This window comes from Momordica charantia, assembly GCF_013281855.1.
Source record: "Momordica charantia cultivar OHB3-1 chromosome 2 unlocalized genomic scaffold, Mcharantia_2.0 BLBB01000002.1, whole genome shotgun sequence".
NCBI classification, from domain to species: domain Eukaryota; kingdom Viridiplantae; phylum Streptophyta; class Magnoliopsida; order Cucurbitales; family Cucurbitaceae; genus Momordica; species Momordica charantia.
Genome location: NW_028275160.1, coordinates 12284080 through 12308930, shown reverse-complemented (window position 1 = coordinate 12308930; position 24851 = coordinate 12284080). Strand labels below are relative to the sequence as shown.

The window sequence follows — 24851 nt, the reverse complement described above, 5'->3', positions numbered from 1 at the left end:
ACTGCCCATCATCGAAGGTTGAAAAGTCTTGATTTGTTGGGAGGATGGATCTTTTGAGGAGGCTACATAGGAGTCCACCGATACCCTTAAGGCCCAATTCCCTAATTTCCACCTTGCATACAAGGTTTCTTTGGAGGGCGGGTAATGATAGGCCCTGGATTAAGAAGGTGTATTATGGGAAGAAAGTAGAAAGAAAGAGTAATAGTGGAAGGTGGTTAAAGAATGGTTTATGTTATTAGTGTGTGAGCCCCAATTAATTAAAGGGCACTATGGTAATTAGTATGTTAGTTATATTCTGTTGTATTGTGAGGGGTATCCTCTTGGCAATTTGTATTCGTTTTTTGTAGGAAGGGTAATGAGAGGTAAGGGAGCTCTCGAATCTCCCTCGGCCCTATAAATCCCCATTGTTACATAAATAATAAAATCAATTTCTATCAAAACACTTGTATATTTTCGATGTTCAACCAATGGCTGATCCGACATTGTACTGGAGTATAATTGGGGCTTGCAATATCTTACAAATACTTGACTTGACATATTGCCTACATTTATCAATTATCTTAGTAAATTTTTCAAGCAGCCATGTCCTTTGATATCTCGTCAAGATAAGATCAATGGGTATATCTATCGAACCTTGTGATTCTCTGTCGATTTCTGTCTTTTTAGATGATGATTAGGCATCAAGTATTAATGATAGGAAATATGTGATTGTCTACTGTGTGTTTTTGGGTAACACACTTGTGTCGGGTCAACTAAGAAGCAAACGGCTGTGACACGGTCTAGTATTGAGTCAGAATACAAGGCGTTATGCTTTGGTTGAAATAATTTGGTTAAAACAATTGCTTGGCCAGATTGGTATTCGTCTACCTTTCGTTCCTACTTTATGGGGCAATAACATTAGTGATGGTGCCTTGGCTACTAATCACGTGTTTCACACGCAAACTAATCACATTGAAATTGATGTCCATTTTGTACCAATCAAGTTGATTGAGGTGCTCATGAAGTCTGTTATGTACCTTTTGTTGACCAATTGGCGGATTGCCTCACGAAGCCTCTTTCACACATAGTGTTGCGCTTTATGTAGCTAGCAAACTGTAGTAGAAACTACTAATCACTAATGTACATGTCAAGTTTTAATATAGAAGGTAATTAAATAATTATCGATGTCGTTTTCTGAATTGGGTTTAGCTCAATTAATTACCACACATAAAATTGTTCGATTTTCTATAGATAATCAAATTTGGAATGGGTGAATAGAATCAAAACAAATACATATGCAATAATAAAGAGAATAAGTCAATAGAAATAAACCTTCTATGGAATTGATTTCATCCATTGAATTGAATCTATGAACCAATTCATTATTTACTCAAGATTAAATGAAATATTAATTATGTTCAAATTTCAACTCTCACCCAAGTGCAAGTTAATTGGACTTACTAAGTAAGAAACCAATGTTTCTATCTAGTTTCAATCACAAGCAAAGACTTTAATGAATAAGTCTTTTAATGACCTCTAAATAACTTCTAAATTTCCCGATCTTAAAATCCTTTTAGTTATGCCTCCCATTTCTAACTCTAAATCATCTCTTTTGAGCTTAAGATTTTAAGTCTAATATCAATCAATCTATGGTTAGGAGATTAAAAACATTAAGTATATATAGAAAAACATGAATAGACCATTTAAATCATTCATGAAGAGAATCAAGCAATCGGTCCATAGAGTTCAATGGCTACATGAATTCCTAAGATAAAGAGTTTAGTTATTCATTTCAAAGTAAAACAACAAATTCTCAAGGAAATTTCATAGCAAAACTAGAAAAATAAAGAGAAAGAAGATAAACTGAATCTGGTCGTTGTGTCAATTTATTGTCCCCGATCCAATCTCCACAATCTCGAGCCTTGAAAATTTCTTCTCTAAGCACTTTGATGCTCCTCTTCCCACTTTTCGAGTCTTTGGTGCATTCTCTCTCTAAGGTGGGTGTTGGAACCTCAAAACGGTGGTAGGAGACCTAATTTTATAGAGAAATTGTCGCGACAATACCATGACACTGGAATATATCTCGAACCAATGCAGCGCTAAGACTGGCGCCTAGGCACTCCATGATGTAGCACCTAGGTGCTGTCCTCTCAGTTCTTGAATGTTGAATTTCCTTCGTGCTGCAACCTGCTAGAAACCCATTTGCAAGGGTACAATGTAGTTAAATACAGAGCATTTTTCTCCAATCCATAACATAAATTCAAGTCTATTAACAATTATAGACGAAAAATTATGAAAGAAAAATATGATGGAAGGAAAGGAAAAATCAATAATCCTCACACACATAAATAAAGGAACTTGAATGCTTAAACCAAAGTCAAGCCCTCTTATTGTTAGATCCTTAGGCAAAAGTTTCACGATTTGTTCTTAAATTCTAAACTCTATCCACCCTTTCATTGGAAATTTGCCATCAAAAGCTTCAAAATCTTGATCTAAAAATGAAATTGAGTAAGCAAAAAGAGAGAACAATTTTGTAAGTTTGAAAGTTTAATTTTTACGATTTATATTTATATAATTATATCAAACGCTATATTTTAGGCGTAGTTTATGCAATTTACCTTAAAAATATTTGAAAAAAAAAAGAAATAGAGGGGAAAAAATAGAGAAAGTTACCAAAAGGCACTAACTTCTTATTTCTAAATGTTACATCCCTCACTTTGTACAACAGATCCTATTGTGGGTCAGTCAGTAAAATCTCACGTGTGATTTGTTAAAGATCACTTTTTTACTATAAAAACTTAACACAGATCACTAGAACCTCTGAGGAGCAAACCAAGCAACATACTGAATTTGCAGTTTCATTAGTATCAGCTCATCTCTGGCCAGCAGCGCTTGCTCGGTCACTCGATCGCCATAATATATATCGAATTTTGAAAACTGAAATACTCCGAGCACGGCTTGGTTTCGTGTGATGCTCAAAAGTTAGCAAAATTGCGTCTGCGATTACGAGCACAACGACGAGAAGGTGTCGTTCTGCAACTGAAGACATGGCGTAGGAAAGACTGCGGTGCTAAAACCCGACACGAATGCACAGTGCCATTTCACAGAGGGAGCGAGGCCGAGAATGGTGACATTTTTCATGCATATCCCGTCGAACGATGCGCCCTTGATGCCATCTAGAACGGGAGCCTTTGTCGAATTTAAACTCACGACATTGCTAATGAAAACACCCTTCACTCTCGGAACTGCCTTCGGATCCCATTTGTCGTCGGGGTGGTCGTTCGATCCCCTGCTGAATCTTATTGGTACCTTCACTCTATTCATTACAAAGTTACTTATACTAACATTTGCAATGTATCCTCCTCTACCCTGGTCGGATTTGATGCGAATGCCAGCAGCCGAATCCCAAACGTTTAAATCCTCGATCGTAATGTTCGAAATTCCACCCGACATCTCGCTTCCTATTCCGACACCAGAACATGTCGGGGTTGTGCCAGAAACTCTCCTTATAACGATGTTCGAGCTCGGCTGCGCCATGTTGATTCCATACTGATCCCATCCACTCTTCACTGCCACTAGATCGTCTCCGCTCTCAATGTAACAGTCCTCAATACAGATATTGGTACTTGAATCTAAAGCATAACATCCACATTATTCCAAGCTTAGAACTTCACCATTGTTTTCTTTTTACTTTTCGAGCAACGTAATCCGATATAGATCTACAAAAGAAGCATACCTGGGTCAATACCGTCCGTGTTCGGGGCATTCAGGGGAGCCAAGATTGTCATGTCTCTAATAACGACGTTGCTGAAATAAAACAGCAAAGAAAAACATAAGATCGATATATAAGTCCCTCTACTAGTACATAAGATGGTCTGACTCTGCTGGAATCACTCGATCAATGGTACCGAGCATAAATTTGCAAATGGTAGAAATAGGTCATGTTGAGATCGAGATCGAGATCGAAACCTGCAGTAGACGGGATGGACGGTCCAAAAGGGAGAGTTTTTGAAGGTGAGATTGGAGATGAGAATGTTGTGAGAGTACATGAGCTCTAGAAGGTGGCCTCTTGTGTGATTCAATGTCCTGTTCCACCACAACTCCCACCACATCTTTCCTTGGCCATCAATGGTTCCATTATCTCCTGGAAAATTAAACACAACTCATCAAATTTGCGTAATTTTGAACGTCATCGAATCGATGGATTTGAGCCACATAAATTGGTTGGAACGAGTATTGGGTGCGCATATATAAATGACCGATTGAATATAATAGCGAAGACCCACAATAGTTATTTTCTTGAAGTTGAGAGATCATATGTTTTATTAAAAATTGGATCTTACCTTAGACATTTTAAAAGTTCACATATTAAAATAGAATAAATGTGAAAGTTTACCAACTAAATAGAATATAAAAAACAAAAATAAAAAATTGCAAAACCTTAGCCAATGTAAACCGAAGATTTTGTTTATTATTCTTGTTAAAAGTTTCTTAGTTTCATATACCCAAATCCTTTCATCTAATTTTCACTTTTTAAAACATTTTTTATTACCCAACTCTAAAAAAAACTATTGAATTACTATTTTGTTTTTAGTTTTGTTCTTTAACCATGATATTTATTTCCTCATCATTTCTTTGTTATATTTTTTTTTCAAAATTTAAAACCACATTTTAACCTTTTTTTTTTCAAACTTCACAAACAAAAACAAACTGTTTTTTTGTTTTATCAAGACTTAGCTTAGATTAAAAAAAAAAAATTAGATGCCCAACAAAGAAAATCATAGGTGAAGGTAATATTTATAAACTTAATTTAAAAAAAAAAGCATAAAAATAAAAATAAATGTCTCGTTTAATAACCATTTTATTTGTTTTGTTCTCTGTTTTGAAAAATCAACTTATAAACATTTATTGTTGAGCATCTGTTTTTTAAACTGTTTTCAAAATTTAGCTAAATTTTTTAGAACTAATTAAAAAATGAAGTGATTTTTATTTTTAAAATTTGAGTAAGAGTAAAAAGTGCTTTAAAAATGTAAAAACATATCTAAGAAATTGTGAACACACAAACAAATATTTCAAAAACATAAAACTACAAACAAAACAGTTATTGAACGAGATCAAAATATTATCAAATTGGTCTAAAACTTATTAAATTAAACTAGAACCCAGAAAAAAAATAAATAAATAAGCACCATCATTAAAAAGAGAAAAGAAATGACATGATCAAAGTGTATTAATGACACACCATAGACAAAGACATGAGAAAAGTTTGATTCCATTACAAAAACCAAGAATCATTATCATTTATCAATATAAAATTCTTGTAATAGAGATGGATCCAAAAGTTAAAAAGAAAATTTTTTAAAAAATAAAAAAAAAATGGAGGCAAATAAATATTAAAAAAAAGGAAAAAGAAAATAAAAGTGGGGTACCTGTAATGACAACATTGGAGAGAGCATTGGCATGAATAAGGCTGATGTGTCTTCCCCCCAATCTCTCTCTCCCTCTTCCATATGAAGGAAGTGGCTCTATAATGGGCCACTCTTCTGGATCCTAAAAATAAATGAATAAATAAATAATTCATGTCAATAAAAAACAAAAACCTTTTTCACTAACATGACAATATGATTGCTAAATAAAAATTTAATAAACATAAAATTGAATTTTCTTATTAAATTTCATTAACATATCGACATTTCTTTTTTCATATGTCCATAGATTCGACATTGACATGGGAGAAATTGACCTTTCTATAATATTATATTCGTTAATTTAAATATTTGTTTTTACACCATTTTTAAAAATATTTATTCGATATTTTCATGAGATTTAGACTTGCACATTTTTATTAACGTGGATATTCAAAACATTGTTTCAGATTCAAGTAACCCGCACAAAAGAAAAAAGAGATAATAGTCAATGAATCAACAGATTATATTGAAATAAATATACTATTGACATTTACAAGCTTTGGGGGAAGGAATTACAACTTATTTTTTTTAATTCCTTTTCCCAATGGAATCTTTAAATTTAATAAAAATTAAGTTTAAATCCTATCTCAATATTAGATATAAATTTTGCATAAAATACTATGTATATAGACATATAAATGGATAAATGATTATCCTAGTTTGAACCAATTCTCTCTGAGTCTTTGATAAGTTTTGTTACACAATTTATCAAAAAAGAAAAAAAAATTACGGCAAGGACTAAAAATAATTTTTTTTTATGTGAAATTAAGAGACTAGAATGAATATAATAGTTGATAGACAAAAAATAGTATTAATATAGAAGTTAGCTAAAAAGTTAAAATAGTGATCCTAAGTATCAAGAGAAGTATATAGCAATCTCACAGCTCCAAAAGCATATCAAGAGAATTATATAGCAATCATTCATAGAGACAATAAAGCAAGCATTTTCTTTCCTAATAATTTTGGTTGATGCTTTATTATTTCCTTTCCTTCTACTTTAAAAAAAAAAAAAATCGAGTATTTTTGATTCATTCTATATACTTTTATCTCATTTACTTTGATAAAAAGAAAAAAAATTAACATGACACTTCACTAAATTGTAATCACAAATTTGTATTAAGTAGTATTTATTGTAATAAAATTAATGTTAAAATTTTTCAAATCAGTGACAAATCAGACATTTAATAAAATTACGGAAGTTAGGATTACACAACCAAAATCAACTTATACCTAATTTTTGTTATTGTTATGTATTTTAATTTTGAGGTCATTGATGTTGTGGGCCCACTGCCTATGTTTCTTTTTTGTTTTTGTTTTTGTTTTCATGTATTAAAATAAATGAAAGAACATAGGTGGCACCGCCAGCTCCAGAGTGATCTCTCTGATTTTTCCTTTCCTTTGACATTTTCTTCTTTCCCAGATTCACAATTTATTTTTCTCTCTTTTTTAACCCATCCAAAAGCCCAAAGACAAAATAAATAAAATAAAAAATAAAAATCCCCACCGCAACAAAACACCATACAAAAAGTTTACTCATAATTTATTACCCCACTTTTAAAACAAACTCTCTCCAAAAAGTAAAAGCAAAAAAGAATATATATATATATATATATATATATATATATATATATATATATAAAAGAAAGCTGAAATTACCATTTGTAAGTAGTACGGAAGAAAACTAATTAAACACTTTCATATATCTAAAAGCATTTTAAGTTTTAATCTATTTTAAAAGTTTTTTAAATTACTTATAATTTATTTAAAAACACTTCAAATTTTAACTAAACAGTAAACACGACAATATTTATATTTAAAAATAAAAAATAGAACACTTTAAAAACACATGTCAAAGTCAAACTCACCAATATTGATTACCTATATTTTCCTTAAATGTCGCTCATCAAATAAATGATGTACCAATATATTTTTCTTTTCTTCTTTTTTTTTTTTTTGTAGTTTTTAGATGTCTTTTAACTTCTAAATTTTTTATTCTATATCTAACCAATTCTTAAACTTTAAAAATATCTTATAAAAATTAAAATTCGAAAAAGATAATATAATAAAATAGAAAAATAAAAAGAGAAGGGAGGGGGTGACCTGGGAGGCCAAAATAAGAGCGCCACGTTGGAGGAAGAGCGTGAAATTACTGGTGAGATTAAAGCTGCCCGTGACCCAGCTGCCCGCGGGCACGATCAGTTTGCCAGACCCGCCATTCTCGCCGATTCGCCGCATGTAGTCCACCGCCCCCCGAAACGCCGCCGTATTGGACGTCCTCCCGTCCCCAACTCCCCCGAACTCGGTAATCGACATCACCACCGCCGCCGCCGTCGCCGGGCTGAAGAACCCGGAGCAGGTAGGCTCGGAGGACGAACCCGGAACCGAAGCGGCGGAGAGCCAGAGGGGCGGGAGAGAGAGGGAGGTTCGGGTGGCGATTTGGAAGGAGAGAAGAGCGAGAAGAATGAAGAAGAGGAGAAGAGAAGAACAGGAAGGCCTGAATAGAAGGCCCAAGCTGGGCGGCTTCTGCGCTTCCATATCGAAATCGAAATTAGAGAGAAATTAAAAAGGAAAATTGGGGAGAAATAATGGAACGCTGAAATTTGGTGTTTGGGACATGTATGTCGGGAGAAGAACAAGGCTAGAGATCATCATCCTACAACAATGCGCTTCCATCCTCCGCATGCCATCTTTTTTCTTTCTTTTTTTCTAATTTTATTATTATTTTTAAATGGAATATGGATGCTTCTTTCTTTATTTCAACCCTAGTCTTTAATGTCAAATACCGACAGTACCCCTACTTCGTATGCCTTCTTTTCTTCTCGAGCCTACCCTAAATGGTTTTTAGTCGTTTATAATTTTAAAACAACATGATTTTGGTTTTTTAATTTTATTTTTTCTGCCTTAATTTCAATAAGGGAGTACATCCAACATCTTCTCAATGTAACCATGATTTTTATATTAAAGTGCCTTCCTTGGGTATAGAATTTGTTTTAAATCTTTTCAAATATTTTAACAATAAATCTTTAAATTATATACTCTTTTTATTACCTAGGGAGTACACAAGTTGTGTTCCTTGTAGCTTGAATTCAAGATCTCAAAAATATTTCTTGAAGTCCTAAGCCACTCAAGTTATCCCTCGAAGACATTTGGAAAAAATTATATTAAATATCATAAATATTCTATGTATTTTGAAAAACATTTATTCTTTTTTTCAAAAAATTCACAAGCTTTACTCCTCTTTTTCTCTCGTGACATGTGTTTGTGTGTATTATAGTTTAGATCAAATTGTTGTTTGTGTAAAATTTTAAACTTGCTATTATGTTTTAAAAATACACATTTTTATTTTTGTTACTCCTCTCTTATTTATGAGCGGATTGGAATTTATGTGTCAAGTAAAATTTAAGTGACATATTCATGTATCCAAATATATTAATAAAATACCGTATTAATATTTATGAACCTTGGTTAAAAGTCTTAACTTTACTTCAAATGCTTATTTTATTTTTGCAAGCCGAAAGAAAAAAGATAACTGAAAAAAGAGCGAAGTAAGAAAATATTATATGATCTTTTTTATTATTACCATCTAAATATAAATTTAAGTTAAAGATTTGAAGTTTGGAAAATGTTAAGTTGGGCAAAAAACAATGTGGTGTTGGTTGATATTTATTGGATTGATAAAGATAATTTTATTGGTAATTTGAAATTGGCCCATGAAATACAATTTTGATCTGAAAGTCAATGAAATGGAGGGGCATTAATGAAATAATTTTAAGTCATCGAAATTGATTGAAACTTAATGAAATAAAAGAATACTATTTATCATCGTTTGTCCTCTATTTTGAATTTTATTTAACATTGTTTTAGCTTTGTAACGATTCTAATTTTTTTATTTTTATAAATGTTGCCACTAAGTCCTTATTTGTCGTTGAAAATTTTATCCAAAAATATCTGTGATAAAATCAAGATTGATTTTAAACGTCGAAGTCTCAATTTTGTAGAAATATTGATGAATATATTGATAAAATATCGATGTCCTTTCTAGAAATACAATAAAAAATTGAAATGTCGAATTTCATGATTTTAATAGAGAGACAAGTAAAATCATTTGTTGAAAATACAATCTTAATGTGAAATTGTTTGTTGAACACGAATGTCGGTGTCGATTAAAATGTCAAGGTCTCAATTTCAAGGAGGCGTTGATGGAAATATCCGTAAAATGTCAATGTCGATGGACATTTATGGAAAAATTATCAAAATAAAAAATATATATTTACATTAACAAATAATCACTTCATCATTTTTAGATAATTTAAAAAGGATTAAAATTAATATTATGTCTATATTAATCAGAATTTGTTGATATTTTTTATATTTTGTCGACTTTTTTGTAATATTATGAAAATGTTGATTTACTCCTCAGGTAAATGTCGAATCTATTGATACATGGATATGTCATTATTGTACATACAAATATTTAATATCATGGTTCAACAAACTAATGACATGGATAAAAACATCCAAAAGTTTAACAATAGCTTTGAAACTACGTCACTTTTTATAGAAAAATATACGATAAGATAATCGACATTTACTTCATGTCATTTTCGTTTTTACAGAAGAAGAAGAAAAAAAACCTCAACGCAATAGTCGTGAATAAGGTAATTTGTACAGTACCACGACATTAAGGGTCTATTTGGTATTGAATTTCGAATTCTTTTTTTTTTCTTAAAGTTAGTGAATCAAATGTATGTTTGGCAGATGTTTTCGAAAACTGTATTTTAGATTTTGTGATCCAATAGTAAAAATTCTGAAAATAATTTACGAATTTTAAATTTAAAATTTAAAATTTTAAAATGTAGAATTACTTTAAAAAATAAAATTTTTGATAAATATAGTATTTCAATGTTATAAATTCATTTAATTTTTGTTAAAATTAAAACATGTAAAATAATATATTACAAATTATATAATATTGTAAAATAATAATTACACCAAATTTATAACATATATATTAATAAATTAATTAATAATATATTAGATCAAACTAAATATTTAGTTGGCAACTACGTTACCTTACAAATACATTATATATTAGATAATTATTAAATATGCTACCAAACATTGTATTTGAAAATATCGAAAACATGAATTATGATGTAGTTTTCATTGAATCTCTTAGTTTGAGAATTCTAACTTCGTTTGTAAAAAGGGAAAGGAAAAAATTCTCACCTTTTTGTGATGTAATTATTAAAAAAATTTAACTATAATTTAATTAGGTCCATGGACCACGGGGTGAGTGGAAATAAAGGGGCAAAATGGTAATTGGATAGTAATAAATAAATAAGAAGAAGCGGAGATGGAGCGCGGAGGGTAGGAATCAGGTGCGAGCAGACGTTTTCGGTCCATGTGAGCTAACCAATCAACGTTTGATAGTTTGAGCACTTGCCGTTTCAGACACGTGGCGGGTAAGGAATGGTGGTATGAAAAGTGATAAGATGGTAGCTGTTGTGGAGGATTTTAGACCGAAGAGACGGTGGGCGGTGGAAAAATGGAAGCCGCTCTTCACCGGGATCTTTCAAAATTTGATATTATTTCATTTTTCATCAAATTGAAAAGAAAATTGTCTTTTCTATATTAATTCTCTCTCTCTCTCTCTCTCTCTCTCTATATATATTTTACAATGTTTTCTTATTGTAATTTATATCTTAGGAATTTGTACTAATTTTATATGTTATTTTGTAGAATAAATAAATTTATATTAATATAAGATTTTTATAAAATTCATTATTAATTTTAAATCCAACTTTTGAACTTTTTTCAAAACAAGGCATTATTATTACTGATTCTATATCAAGTAGATTATGTTTATATATTATCGAATTATAAAATTGAGAGGATTCTATTGGTTTGTGATGATTTTTTTAGACGTATAATTAATATTAATTTTAAGAAATTTACAAATGAAAATTTCTATTGAAAATAAATAGGGTGGTATGCCATTTAACTCAGATTTATTTTATATATCTATGTCATATGTAAATAGAGTTATTTACGAAAGAGTAAAATATATATATATATATATATATTTGATTTATTTTAATAATAAAAAGCAAAAAATTTGCTGGAAGAAAAAATATGTCATATATATAAAGAAAATGAAAGGGAAAATTGTTGTGAGAAGATACCTTCAACATAAAATTCTCAGAAACAACTCATTATTCAAAATGAAATCAAATATCTTGTATGAGAATTTTAGGATGTTGGGACATCTCACAAGATGTCTATGTATCTTAGAGGCTCAAGGCACGGACATCTAGATTTTCCTTTTGTTTTTTTAGTACAATATGTAAGGATAGAGATTCGAACTCAGACTTTTGGTCGGAGATAGCTATCTTAACTAATTGAGATATGTTTAGGTTGGCTCCATTAGTCGGGTAAGAATATATAAATACCCAAACATTTTAAGGTGCTTGAAACATTGGTTTCTAAGATTTTCATCTTGACTGCATCTTCTACTCACGCTTTCGCCCTTCATTTGTTACTTTTATATTTTCTTTCATCAATTCTCTTTATCTTTTAATTTATAATTAAAATAAATTAACGTACTTGTTTATAAATAAATAAAAAATACTATATGTAATTAAATATATTTAATAAATTACATTTACGTATATACAATAAATTTCAATTAAATTGTATAATATCTCAATTTATTATTTTGTAAATTCTGGAAAGTGATTTTCTTTTAATAGTAAGTCATTGAATCGAAAATCCTGGAATTAATGCGATAAAAAACAGAAATCACTGAATTAATACAATTATAAATAGAAATCTAGGTCAAAGCGAGCATAACTCAGCGATAATTGGTATATCTCCCCTCCAAACATGTTGTACTAAAAAAAATCTCTGGAAAAAGATGTGTTTTATTTATTAGTAAAAATTACGAAACACACCACTCCAAAAAGAAAAATTTAGTAAATTTCTTAACAAATGAATTACGAAAATTCAAAATTTGTAAAGATGAATAAGCAGACTTATAGAAGAAAGACCCTATAAAGATTCCGAAATAAATTATATTCATCAGAAAAGTTGTATTTTTAACAAATTCATATCAAATTTCATAATCTTCTAAACTTTCGTATAAAAAGTTTATAGATGGAGTTAGTCATTTGTCTAATATATCGAAATCAATTGCTTCTCGATTAAATGGAGTGAATCGAATTGGGATGAGAGGTAGTTATTGCTATTAGCAATGATCAGAAGCTGGTTGACCAAAGGGCTGAGATAGACTTGTTAACAAAAGAAAGAAAACCTCATGCAAAAGTTAGAGAAAAGGAAATGTCATTCTCAAAATTGATATTGATTACACATGTAAAAAAATTTAGATACATCAATATTATTATTTTTCCTTAATTCTTTTTTCTAATCTAATAATGTAAAAATATGATCCAAATAAAAATAGCATCAATTATATAATTTTCTTTTGAGAAAAGTTCAAGTTAAAATTGAAAGTAGGTAAAAGTCAATGTCTAAATTACAACAACATTTAAAAGAGGTTTTTTTTTTGGAACAATATATAATTAAATATTCTCATAAAAATCTTAGAGAATAAACATAACTATTCAAATATTCTCATAAATCATTATAAATTTCTTGTCAAACAAACCTATGGTTTTGGTTATCTAAAGATGCCATAAATCTAAATTTTCAAGCCTCTAAAATTCCAGATATCTAAGTTCCATAAAAAAAAACTTTTGTATATTTCAGAAAAACAAAACAAAAATTTGGTTGTTGATTCCATAAAATCTTAGATTTCCATCAAACAAATGATCATTTGTTTAGGTATTACCGTCTTTTTGGTGAGAATCTTAGATCCCATAGAATGAGTATCTAGATTCGACATCTGAGAGTACCCATATAGAGGACAGTTAGCTTTTTATGCTCTCCGAGTTTCCAAGATTCCTCCATTGAGTATATCTTCTAATAACATTTTTGTCCTCTACATGTTATCTTTCATCAATTTTTTTTAAACATAAATCAATGCATTTATCCTTTGATAAATGACCATATACAATTAACTATATTTATTAATGCATTTAGATATTTAGATATAAAATAAACTCGTAGGTTGTGTAATATCTTCACTTATTTTTAATTGAAATTTAGTGTGTAATATTTCATCTATTTTAAATTTTCAATTGTCTCCCAATGTAAATTAAATTAATTTAAAAATATTATATTAAATCAATAGAAATTGTTCCTTGAAAAACTCAAAATAAATGAACTTGATTTGTATTTATCTACCTAGTGTTACAATCTCTAATATGTAATCTTCTGATACTTTCTTTCAAGTGTAAACTTGATTTGAGGGCTAATGAGTTTCACTACTAGAAATTCGAGCTACCGTGACGTTTTTTTGGCGTCACCAAAATTTTTCGTGACGTTTTTAACGCCGTCACGTATACGCCCATCACGAAAGGTATACGAGACGTTTAAAAAACGTCACAAAAATTAGCACACATGACAGTTTATTAGCGTCATGAAAGACATGGACTTCCACGACGTTCATAAACCGTCATGAAAAATGATTTCGTGATGGTTATGAAATGTCACGGAAAGACCTTGAACAGGAGAGGAGAGGTCACGTGACATCCTTTCGTGACGGTGTTTAAATGTCACAAAAAGTGTATTTCGTAACGGTGTTTAAACGTCATGAAAAGTTTATTTCGTGACGTTTGATAATCGTCCTAAAAAATATTTCGGTGACGGTTTAAAAATATCACTAATGATTTTATTTTGTGACGATAAAAAGAGGGTCACTGAATATGTATTTAATTTTTATTGCAGATGTCGCGGAATATAAATATCATATTGTCAAATTGTCGATCGAACACGCAAATATAACAAAGTTGAAATATATTAAACATGAACAAAGAAGCTAATATATTAATTTAGAATGTACTAGTATTCTCAAACACAAATTACAGAATTACAGAATTAAACATGTTCCTTACACACCAACCCTAACAACGATGCTCAGTCACTGATTAGTTGCATTCCTAATTGTCGACATCTTTGGGGTAAGAATGACCTAACGAAAAAACAATACCCAAGTTAGATAAATGATTAAACAAAAACCAACCTATTCATCAACATGCATAGTCTTCCTTATCAACTTACTCGATAATATAATAAAACAACCAACATAACAATCAAACAGAAGAAGCACGATTCAAATAAACGACATGCCTACACTTTTTCTATATCTTTAAATTACATAGCACAAAATATCAGTACAATCATAAGGCTTGTAAACGTATTTTACTATTCATGAGCGTCACGAAAACCCAATTTTCTAGTAGTGTTTGTTCTTATATCAAGAAGATTGGTGCCTTTGGCTTCTAGCTTGTTGAAGAATCTTTGAGGCCTTCCGCTTTGAGCTTTTTGAAGATATACGACTTGTTGATGAAGTTCCTAGATTTGTAGCGTGATAAAGTTCTTTGATTATGCAACTTGATGAAGTTTTTTGACTTGTTGAAGTTTTTCGGCAATGCTGCTTGATTAAATTCTTTGGTTTGTAGCTAGTAAAGAGTTATTCGGCTGTTGATGCATGTAATTATTAGGCTTGTAGCTTGTGAAGAGTTATTCGGCTTGTTTAAGTAGTTCTTCAATTATGCAACTTGATGAAGTTCTTCAGCTATGTAGCTTGGTGAGTTCTTCACCTTGAAGCTTTTGAAGGTCTTTGAAGTCTTTGATTTGTTGTTGATGAGGAGAAGATTCAATTCTCGAAGTCCCGTAGTCTTCAATTTTTCGAGTCTTAAGTCTTCTTGTGCTTTCTGAGTCTTTTGAATACTTGTATAATATTGAATTCTCTTTGACTCTAAATCTGACCTGTTTTGAATGACTCAAATGAGAAGTGACCTTTTTTATTTATAGAGTCTTTATGAGTCTTACATGAACCTTCTTCTCATGGACTTAATGGATTTGAGCTCAATCTTCACATGAGTTTGATTCAATTTTAGCTGATGTAATGAGACGATTATAAGGAAGACGCATGACATAAGGATACATAAATTTGTGATGGATCCTAAATATTATTTTTAATTTGTGACATTTATTCATTGGACAAAATGTATCACCCAACACAAATTATATAAATTCAAATTATACATTTTTGAAAAATTGATAACATATAAATTACGTGAGGGCTAGTAAAGATGTTGGAACAATATTGCTGTCTAGATATTTCAAAACATTTTCATAAAGACTCCTGTAAGAAAAGAAAAAAAAACATGACCATCAAAAATATCAGATATCTATAATTTTTTATATCTATAATCTAATATGGTAGGCATCTTCTAAATTTTTAAAAAACAAATGGGTCATTAAAGATTTTCAAAAAACATTTTTTAAAACTATGTTTATTTTTTATTTTTTATTTTTTACTTTTTTTCGAATTTTGTCGCCATGGATGGTGGAGAGTTGATCCATATTTATATATCGTGAAAGATAAGTATATGATGCTTTCATTACACTTTTCTCAACTTCCATGACATTTGAACCAATATTTCATTTCAAAATTATATTTTGTCCATTTCAATATTTTTGTTTTTTAATATATAATTAAAATTTCACTGGTTTATAGTTCCAAAAGATGCCTTCTTAAACTTATTATTATTATTATTTACTTATGTACCAATTGAAGTCCTACTTAATTTAATTATTAGAAAGAGGGAGAGAAAATTGATCTACTTTTCATTTTTTATTTTTCTTTTTAAATATATTTAGACTATCTCTTAGACTCTCTTTGATGAAAAGAGGAATCTACGAAACTCATGTTTTCTCTTCACAAGAGTAGGAATGCAGGAGACAATTGTCACAACACACACCAAATTGGAAGAAAAAGAAATTGACTTGGTTGAAATGTTCTTTCCTAAACTATAGTATATATTTGAATCTAGCATGAAAATTTGACACATAATTCATTACGAATGATTTCAAATATTTATTTGTAGATATTTAAGAGGAAATACTTATTAAAGCGGTAATTTAGGTCATTACTTGTTACTCTATATCATGCCAAAGAATCTTCTCAATTAATTAAATGATTAATCAGCTTGCAACTCGGTTCTGGTGGGGTGTGGGTGAGGAAGATAGGAAAATCCATTGGATGGGTTGGAAGACAATTTACACTCCGAAATGATCCAACATTTTGGAGGAATGAGGTTCAGAGATTTACTTGTCAGGCTTTACTTGCGAAGCAGGGAGGGACGATCCTAAATGATCCAACATCAATCTTGGCCCAAGTTCTCAAGGGAAGGTATTTTAAAAAAGTGACTTCATGTCCTTAAAGATCGGGTGAAATCCTTCTTTTATTTTGAGAATCGTAGCTATACCAATTGGTTGGAGTGGAAGAGCAGACAGACTGATCTGGCATCATAAGAAAACTGTAGTTTATACAGTGAAAAGTGGATAGAGGGTAGCGTAGATGAAGCAACCAAATCTTTACTGTCTCGTCTTCTTCTACGGAATCTTTGAAACAATAGTGGATTGAGCTCTGGAAGATGGATGTTCCTAGCAATACTTAGGGTATTCTTTTGGTATCTGTGTCAAGATAAGCTCCTTAACGGGACAAACTTGCTTAAAAAAGGTGTAGATGTCCTAACTATTGCTTTCAGTGCAAAAGAAAGGGGAAAGACAATTTTCATGTATTTTGGAGATTCATGACTTCTACAGAAAAATTGGAAAATTCTAAATGTGCTGCTCTCTTAATGATAAACTGAGCCACAACATCATGCTTTTACTTCGGGATTGGCAAGAAAAATTAAATTCAGCTGACTTTGAGGAGATGGTTGTGTTTCTATAGGAAATCTATAATAAGAGAAATGCAAAAGCTTTTAACCAGAGATGACAAGTGGCTACATCTAATTTTGCAATATGGGCAAATAATTATACCTCTACATTTAGATCAACTAAAGCAAAATCTATAGTACAAAATCTTAAAAGAAATCAAGCAATTTGACGCCCTCTTAAGGGAGGGGTATACAAAATAAAGACAGATGCAGCTTATTCTCCTATCTACTTTAATGCAGGTCTAGGGATTATCATCTGAAATCACAGAGGGCAAATTGTAGCTGCTGCGACTAAATACTTGGAATATGCCTTGACAATTGATGAAGCTGAAGCGATAGTAGCGAGGAAGGAGTTGAAGCTAGTCATTGATGCTGGAATCTTCCCTTTCTAACTGGAAATTGACTCGCTCCGAATCTACAACCTATTCAACCAAGAAGTAGAAGATCTCTTAGAAATAGGGATGATCGTTTCAAATGTAAATGCTTCCTTACTTGATTGAGCTCAATTTACAGTTAAGTTCACAAATAGAGAAGTAAATGGAGTCACTCGTTGTATAGCAAGGAGAGCGATTCTACAACAAGATCATAATATTTGGCTCAAGAACTAGCTTTTAGAGATGACAAACTTTCTTGCCCTTGAATGTCTTGATATCTTATCCTAATTTCAATTACTTTGTTTTGCTAAAAAACAACATTTAACAAAAATAAGATGTATTATTTATGTAGATGGTAAATTTGGCCTAGAAAAATAGCCAAATTTGCACCACTTTTCTTGAATAAAGGAATTCGACGGAACTTGAAAAAATAGAGAGACAATGCACCAGTGTGGTTCTAGTGATACACTATGATGCTTTAAGGGAAAATTCAACACTTAATCTCGCTTTCGCTCAAGAAATTCAAAGGATAAAACATAATACTACGCAAAGAGCATTAATGTCCATGGATCAAGAGTCAGAACCAAAGAACTACAAGGTGGTATTGACCATACCCCATTGGAAGCAAGCTATGGAGGAAGAAATGATGGCCCTCTATCAAAACAATACTTGGGAGTTAGTGGAGAGACCTGAACATACCAGTGATAGGGTCAAAATGAATACTAAAAACTAAATACAAAGAAGATGAATCAATTGAATGACACAAAGCTAGACTCGTAGCTCAAGGATACACACAAGTACAAGGAATAAATTATGAATAAAACTATAGCCCAGTGGTAAAATCTAGTACTATTAGACTAATTTTATCTCTTGCAGTGAGCGCAGGATGGAAGCTAACGCAACTAGATATCAAGAATGTCTTCTTACATGGTTTACTCAAGGAACAAGTATATATGAAACAACCTCCAGGTTTCACCAACAACGAGCTTCCTGACTGTTGGGTGTATTGCCCTAAACTCGTAGCTCGTGATTATGTAAAAACAGATTTATATTCAATAAAGTTATGTTTTCATATTCAATCAAATTGTTGTTCAATTTATTGTCCAAATCTAATAAACTAAACATGCAAGGTTATTTTCATGTAACTGGGACAATATATATACTGGGTATATATTTGATATACCATATATACTGAGTATATATTTGATATACCCTTGATGTATAAGTGGATAATATCTCGGAAATAACCTAAAGGGTTTATAGTATATGAATAAGGTTGGGTACCTTATCTTGGCAACACTATAGATACGACCCACTTTGTAAATGTTACAAACGACCCGATCCAAGTCGTTCGTGTGGAGACATGCGAGTGGTGTATCTTATATAATGAGTTTATATAAGACTGGACCGAGAAATAGCTAATCTTTAGATGTAACGTCGTTGACTAATAGATTGTTATTTCATAGGAGATGACCATACAACTCATTCTCAATCCTGAGTGAGTTATGGACTCCCGCCCGTGAGGGCTCGTCCTTTGATATGTATGGGTGAGAGTGGCCGAGTAACTGACTCAATAATCCTACCTTTTTGGGGACGAGACTGAGTGGGAAGTTGGAAACATAACTACACAAGATTGAATTTACTCATTCCCGACATTAGGAAAGTAGATGAGTGTTCCCTTACATGCTGACTCCGGGACTTGAACAAGTGGCCTCACCCTCTCACTGGCCCGAGAGGGACTTCCGGTTATTGGTCATTCCATAACTGGGTTGTTCATTAGAGGAGTAGTGATATTTAAGGAGCAAGATGTAACTGAGGGGTAAAACGATAATTTGACCCAGCTTGAGTTACGAGCACTCGTGAAAGATTGATTTGCCGTTAATGGTCGTACATCCATGGATACGAAAATATTCTACAGTGAAAAAAACGAGTCTTTAGTGGAGTGGCCCGCAGTTAACGACTGTAGATTAACTCAGTTAATGAGTTTGATTGATTAATTTTGTATCGTTGGAGCTTTTGATTTGCAGGTCCATTAGATCCCCCTTGCTAGCTCGTAAATGAAAGGATCAGATCCCACAGCGGAAGCGTTCGAACACGTGTGCTTCGATCTTGTTTTGGAAGTACGACAAAGAAAAAACATAAGTATAATTAAAAGGAAGTTAGTGAAACATACCTTTGAAGACACCTCTTCAATGTAGACACCAATGCCACCAAAAAGTCTTCATCGCTATCCTCTGGATGTTAAGAATTCAGTTTATGGGAACAATCTTATAATTGAGAGGAAAATCGAGAGATCAAGAGAAAGATTGGAGTTTCGAAAACTCAATCAACCGAGGACTGAGGGACCGAAAGAAAAGGGGAGAACATGTGAGGTATCTCCTCACAAGATTTTGATTGAAATAGAACTTCAAGCCCGAAGGCGATACCAGAAAAAGCACACAACAAAACACTAAAATCAACTCACAAATTCGAGAGGGTGGGGAACTCTTCAAAAGCGACAATGTAGCACCCAAAACACTGAAATCTCGAATATCCCCCCTAATGACATTCACTGCTCCTAAAAAGGACAACACGTCCCTCTACCCCTATTCTCTCTCATGGCCGTTGGCCTACATATTCACTCAATTACCATTTTGCCTTTCCCTCTATCCTTCCTACTATAGGTCTTCAGGATTGGGGGTCTAACATTACCCCTCACTCCCCCCCTCCCAACAACCACCTTGTCCTTAAGGTGGAACATAGGGAACTGCTTGTAGATCTCTCTAACTGACTCCCATGTAGCGTCCTCTTCAGGTAAGCCTTTCCAACTAACCAGTGCTTCGTAGTCGCCGGTGGTTGGGTTGGTTTGATAAGCAAAGACTGACTCCGGTTCGATCATCCACTCTCATTCGTCAGATAGTTGAGGAGGGATGTGTCGTGACGTCGAGGCTTCGCCCACCACTTTCTTCAGTTGCGACACATGGAAAACCAGATGGATATTGGTTTCCACTAGTAGATCGAGACGATAGGCCACCTTCCCAATGCGCTACAATATTTCATAAGGCCCGAAGAACTTGGAACTCAGCTTCTCGTTCCTTCTCTTTGCTAAAGGACCATTGCCTGTATGGTCGTATTCTGAGATACACTTTGTCCCCTACTTCAAATTCTACATCCCTGCGATGCTTATCAGCCTGTTTTTTCATTCTATCTTGTGCCTGCCGGGAGTGATCCCTAAGCCTCTTGAGTGTTGGGTGTGTTGCCCTAAACTCGTAGTTTGTATTTTGTAAAAACATATGTCTATTTAATAAAGTTTTATTCAATAAATTTGTTGTTGAATCATAGCTTTGCATTTTCCAAAATCCAATAAACTAAACATCCAAGGTTATTTTTGATGTAATCGGGACAGTATATATACTGGGTATATAGTTGATATACGAGGTATATATTTGATATACCCCTGATATATGAATGGATAATGTCCCGTGAATAACCTAAAGAGTTTATAGTATATGGATAAGGCTGGGTACCTTATCCTGGCAACACTATGGATACGGCCCACTCTGTAAAGGTTACAGACGACTCAATCCAGGTCGTTCGTGTGGAGACATACGAGTGGGGGTATCCTATACAATGAGTTTGTATAAGACCGGACCACGAAATAGGCAATTTTTAGATGTAACACCGTTAACTAATAGGTTGCCATTTCTTAGGATGACCAGACAACTCATTCTCAATCCTGAGTGAGTTATGGACTCCTGCCCGTGAGGACTCGTCCTTTGATCTGTATGGGTGAGAGTGACCCGAGTCGCCGACTCAACATTCCTACCATTTTGGGGACGAGACCGAGTGGGGAGCTGGGAACATAACTTCACAAGATGGAATTCACTCCTCCCCGACTTTAGGGGAGTAGATGAGTGTTCCCTTAAATGTTGACTTCGAGACTTGAACAAGGGGCCCCACCCTCTCATTGGCCGAGAGGGACTTCCGGTTATTGGTTGGACCATAACCGGGTTGTTCATTAGAGGAGCAGTGGTGTTTAAGGAGTAAGATGTAACTCAAGGATAAAACGGTAATTTGACCCAACTTGAGTTACGAACACTCGTGAAGGATTGACTCGTCATTAATGGTCGTATATCCATGGACACGAAAACATTATGCAATGAGAAGAGTGCAACTGCAGGTCTTTAGTGGAATGACCCGTAGTTAACGAATCTAGATTAACTCGGTCAATGAGTTTGACCGATTAATCTTGCATCGTTGGAGCTTCGGATCTGTAGGTCCATTAGGTCCCCTTGCTAGCTCATAACGGGTAAAACGAGGATCAAGTTTTTGGAAGAATTTGAATTGTTCAAATTACTTAAGGGATTATATGTATATTGATACATTATAATATATAGTTAATTGTAAATTAAAACTATATATTATGAGAGATATTATTTGAATGAGATTCAAATAAAATTAATATGAATAAGATTCATATTAAAACTATAGGTTAAAAATAATGTGCATAAGATGTACATTAAAACTATAGGTTATACGAGAGAAATGTTTTAGAATATGATTTAATTTTATAAATAATTAAGTGTTAATTATTTATGTATATATATATTTATTAATTATTAATTGGATTAATAATTAATTAATTTGATTAATTAATTATATATATATTAATTATTATATATATATTTTAATTATTATTATATATTATAAATATATATATATATATTAATATTAATATTAATATTATTATTAATATTAACTCCCCTGCAATATTGCAGGGGAGTGGGGGAGTTATGTGACGTGGGGTAACTCCCCACGTCACTGTTTTTTCTGCAAAACCCAAGAAAGGTTACATAAAACAGAGATTTTTACAGAACTCTCAAGCTTCTCTCGTGCAATCTCTCTATCAAACTTTCCCTCTGGTTCCAAAGAATTTCTCCCACAAGAACGATCTCGTACCCAGAGGATAGCGAGGAAGGCTCGGTGGTGGTGTTCGTCGGAATTTTGTTGAAAAAACGTTCTTCAAAGGTATTGAATTTCCTCTGTATTTTCCTTCTTTGAAATTCGATTTTGTATCCCGAAAATCAGCAACGAAGATCCGGTTCCGCTCCGGGATTAACATCTCTTCACTTGAGTTTCACATCCCTGTATGATAACTGCTGAGCTATGGTGTCATTGAGTGTCCGCTGGTCTCCATACATCATCAGTGGCGGAGGTGGCCTCCCATAGACTGCTTAAAAGGGGGTAACCCCGAGAGACCCGTGATAGGTCGTATTATACCAGTATTCTGCCCACGATAGCTACTGCTTCCAACTCTTGGGGTGTTCACTACTAAAGCACCGAAGGTAGTTTTCGAGCCATCGGTTGACAACTTCCAATTGGCCATCTGTCGGATAATGGTATGCTGTTTGCGCTTCAGGGTAGTACCTTGGAGACGGAACATCTCAGTCCAAAAATGGCTGAGGAAGATCTTGTCCCTATCGGAAATGATGGATCGTGGGAATCCATGGAGCCGGACAATCTCTTGGACAAAAGTAGCTGCGACCGTCTTGGTAGAAAAAGGGTGGCGAAGATGAATGAAATGGGCATACTTGCTCAACCGATCCACCACCACAAGGATTGTATCATCCCCTTGTGATCACGGCAAAGCCTCCACGAAATCCACTGTTACGTCCTCCCATATGTGATCTGGTAGGGGAAGGGGTTGTAGTAGTCCGACAGGGGATAGGGCCTCTGTTTTGTGCCTTTGGCATACCTCGCACTATGTCACGTGTTTCTTGACATCCTCCTTCATTCCATGCCAATAGAGCTCTCCTGTTAGCCTCTTATAAGTTCTCAGAAATCTCGAGTGGCCTCCCATCACTGAATCGTGATACATCTGTAAAATTGCAGGAATAAGGGTAGAAGATTTTGAAAGTACCAGCCTATTTTTGTAGTAGAGGGTTCCCTGATGTAGGTGGAACTTGGTTGTTCCTTTTGGGTCTTCGGCCACTTCAGCGATCACCTTGGCCAGATGGGGCAGCTATTACTTCTCGTCGGGTTATGTCAATGTTTATTATAGTAGGGGTCGTTAGAATCGTCAGTTGGGGAGTTGTTAGCATCCGTGAGAGGGCATCGACTGCCTTGTTTTCTAACCCGGGCTTGTATTGGATCTCGAAGTTGTAGCCTAGTAACTTTAAAAGCCATTTCTGATATTCCGGTTAAATGATCCTCTGTTCCAAAAGGTACTTCAATGCCTGCTGATCTGTTCTTACAACGAACTTCTGTCCCAACACGACCTCCATCGCTGAATTGCCAAGACGACAGCCATCAACTCCCGTTCGTAGACTGATTTAGCCTGATTCTGAAGTGACAGGGTGTGGCTGAAGTAAGCTACTGGACGTTGATTTTGTGTCAGGATGGTCCTCAACCCCGTTCCTGAAGTGTTTGTCTCGACCACGAAGGGGATGCTGAAATCCGGTAGCACCAACACTGGCAGTGTCACCATGGCTCATTTCAGCCTCTCAAACGCCTCAGTTGCCTGCTCTATCCATTGAAACCCATCTTTTATGAGAAGTTGGGTGAGAGGGGCGGCTTAGTCAGCCACAAATTTCCTATAATACCCCGTCAAGCCCAAAAATCCTCGGAGTTCCTTGACATTAATGGGGATTAGCCATCTCAACTTCACTTCTACCTTGGTTGGATCTGCTTCTACTCCTTTAGCTGACACCCAATATCTCAAATACTCTATCCGATCTACCGCAAACTGACATTTCTTAAGATTCACAAATAGGGAGTTCTCCCTCAACGTATTAAACACAATCGCTAGATGTGTAAGGTGAATCTGCAGGTCAGTGCTATAGACAAAAATATCATCAAAGAAGATTAATACGCACCTTCGGAGGTAAGGTCTGAACACATTGTTCATGAGCGATTGGAATGTAGATGGCGCGTTAATCAGCTCGAAGGGCATCATGAAGAACTCGTAATGTCCATCATGAGTCCTGAAGGTTGTCTTATGAGTGTCTTCAGCCGCCATTCGTATCTGATGATATCCTGACCTGAGGTCAATCTTCGAATAAACATTTGATTCATGTAATTCGTCTAGCTGTTCTTCTACCACTGGGATCGGGAAGTTATCCGGCACGGTTACATTATTTAGGGCTCTGTAATCAACACAAAACCGCCAGCTACAGTCCTTTTTCTTCACCAATATGATA

The 24851-nt window shown here is 33.5% G+C and overlaps 1 protein-coding gene across 3 annotated transcripts; it reads right to left on the bottom strand.

Annotated features, from left to right (window-relative positions):
- Positions 1-1719: 1719 nt before the first annotated feature.
- LOC111023522 (Pectin lyase-like superfamily protein) lies at positions 1720-8172 on the bottom strand. Of its 3 annotated transcripts, none has more exons than XR_015789220.1 (6): positions 7548-8172; positions 5409-5529; positions 3949-4123; positions 3716-3786; positions 2825-3611; positions 1720-2169 (listed from the first exon to the last, which is right to left on the bottom strand). XR_015789220.1 is itself a non-coding variant. In XM_088120538.1 (5 exons), the coding sequence occupies exons 1-5, from the start codon at positions 7980-7982 to the stop codon at positions 2983-2985; spliced, it is 1431 nt and encodes a 476-aa protein (XP_087976664.1). In that variant the 5' UTR covers positions 7983-8172; the 3' UTR covers positions 2649-2982. The 3 variants fall into 3 exon arrangements, 1 of the variants encoding a protein (XP_087976664.1); XR_015789219.1 differs by having other exon boundaries at positions 1720-2166; XM_088120538.1 differs by lacking the exon at positions 1720-2169 and having other exon boundaries at positions 2649-3611.
- Between the last annotated feature and the right edge of the window lie 16679 nt (positions 8173-24851).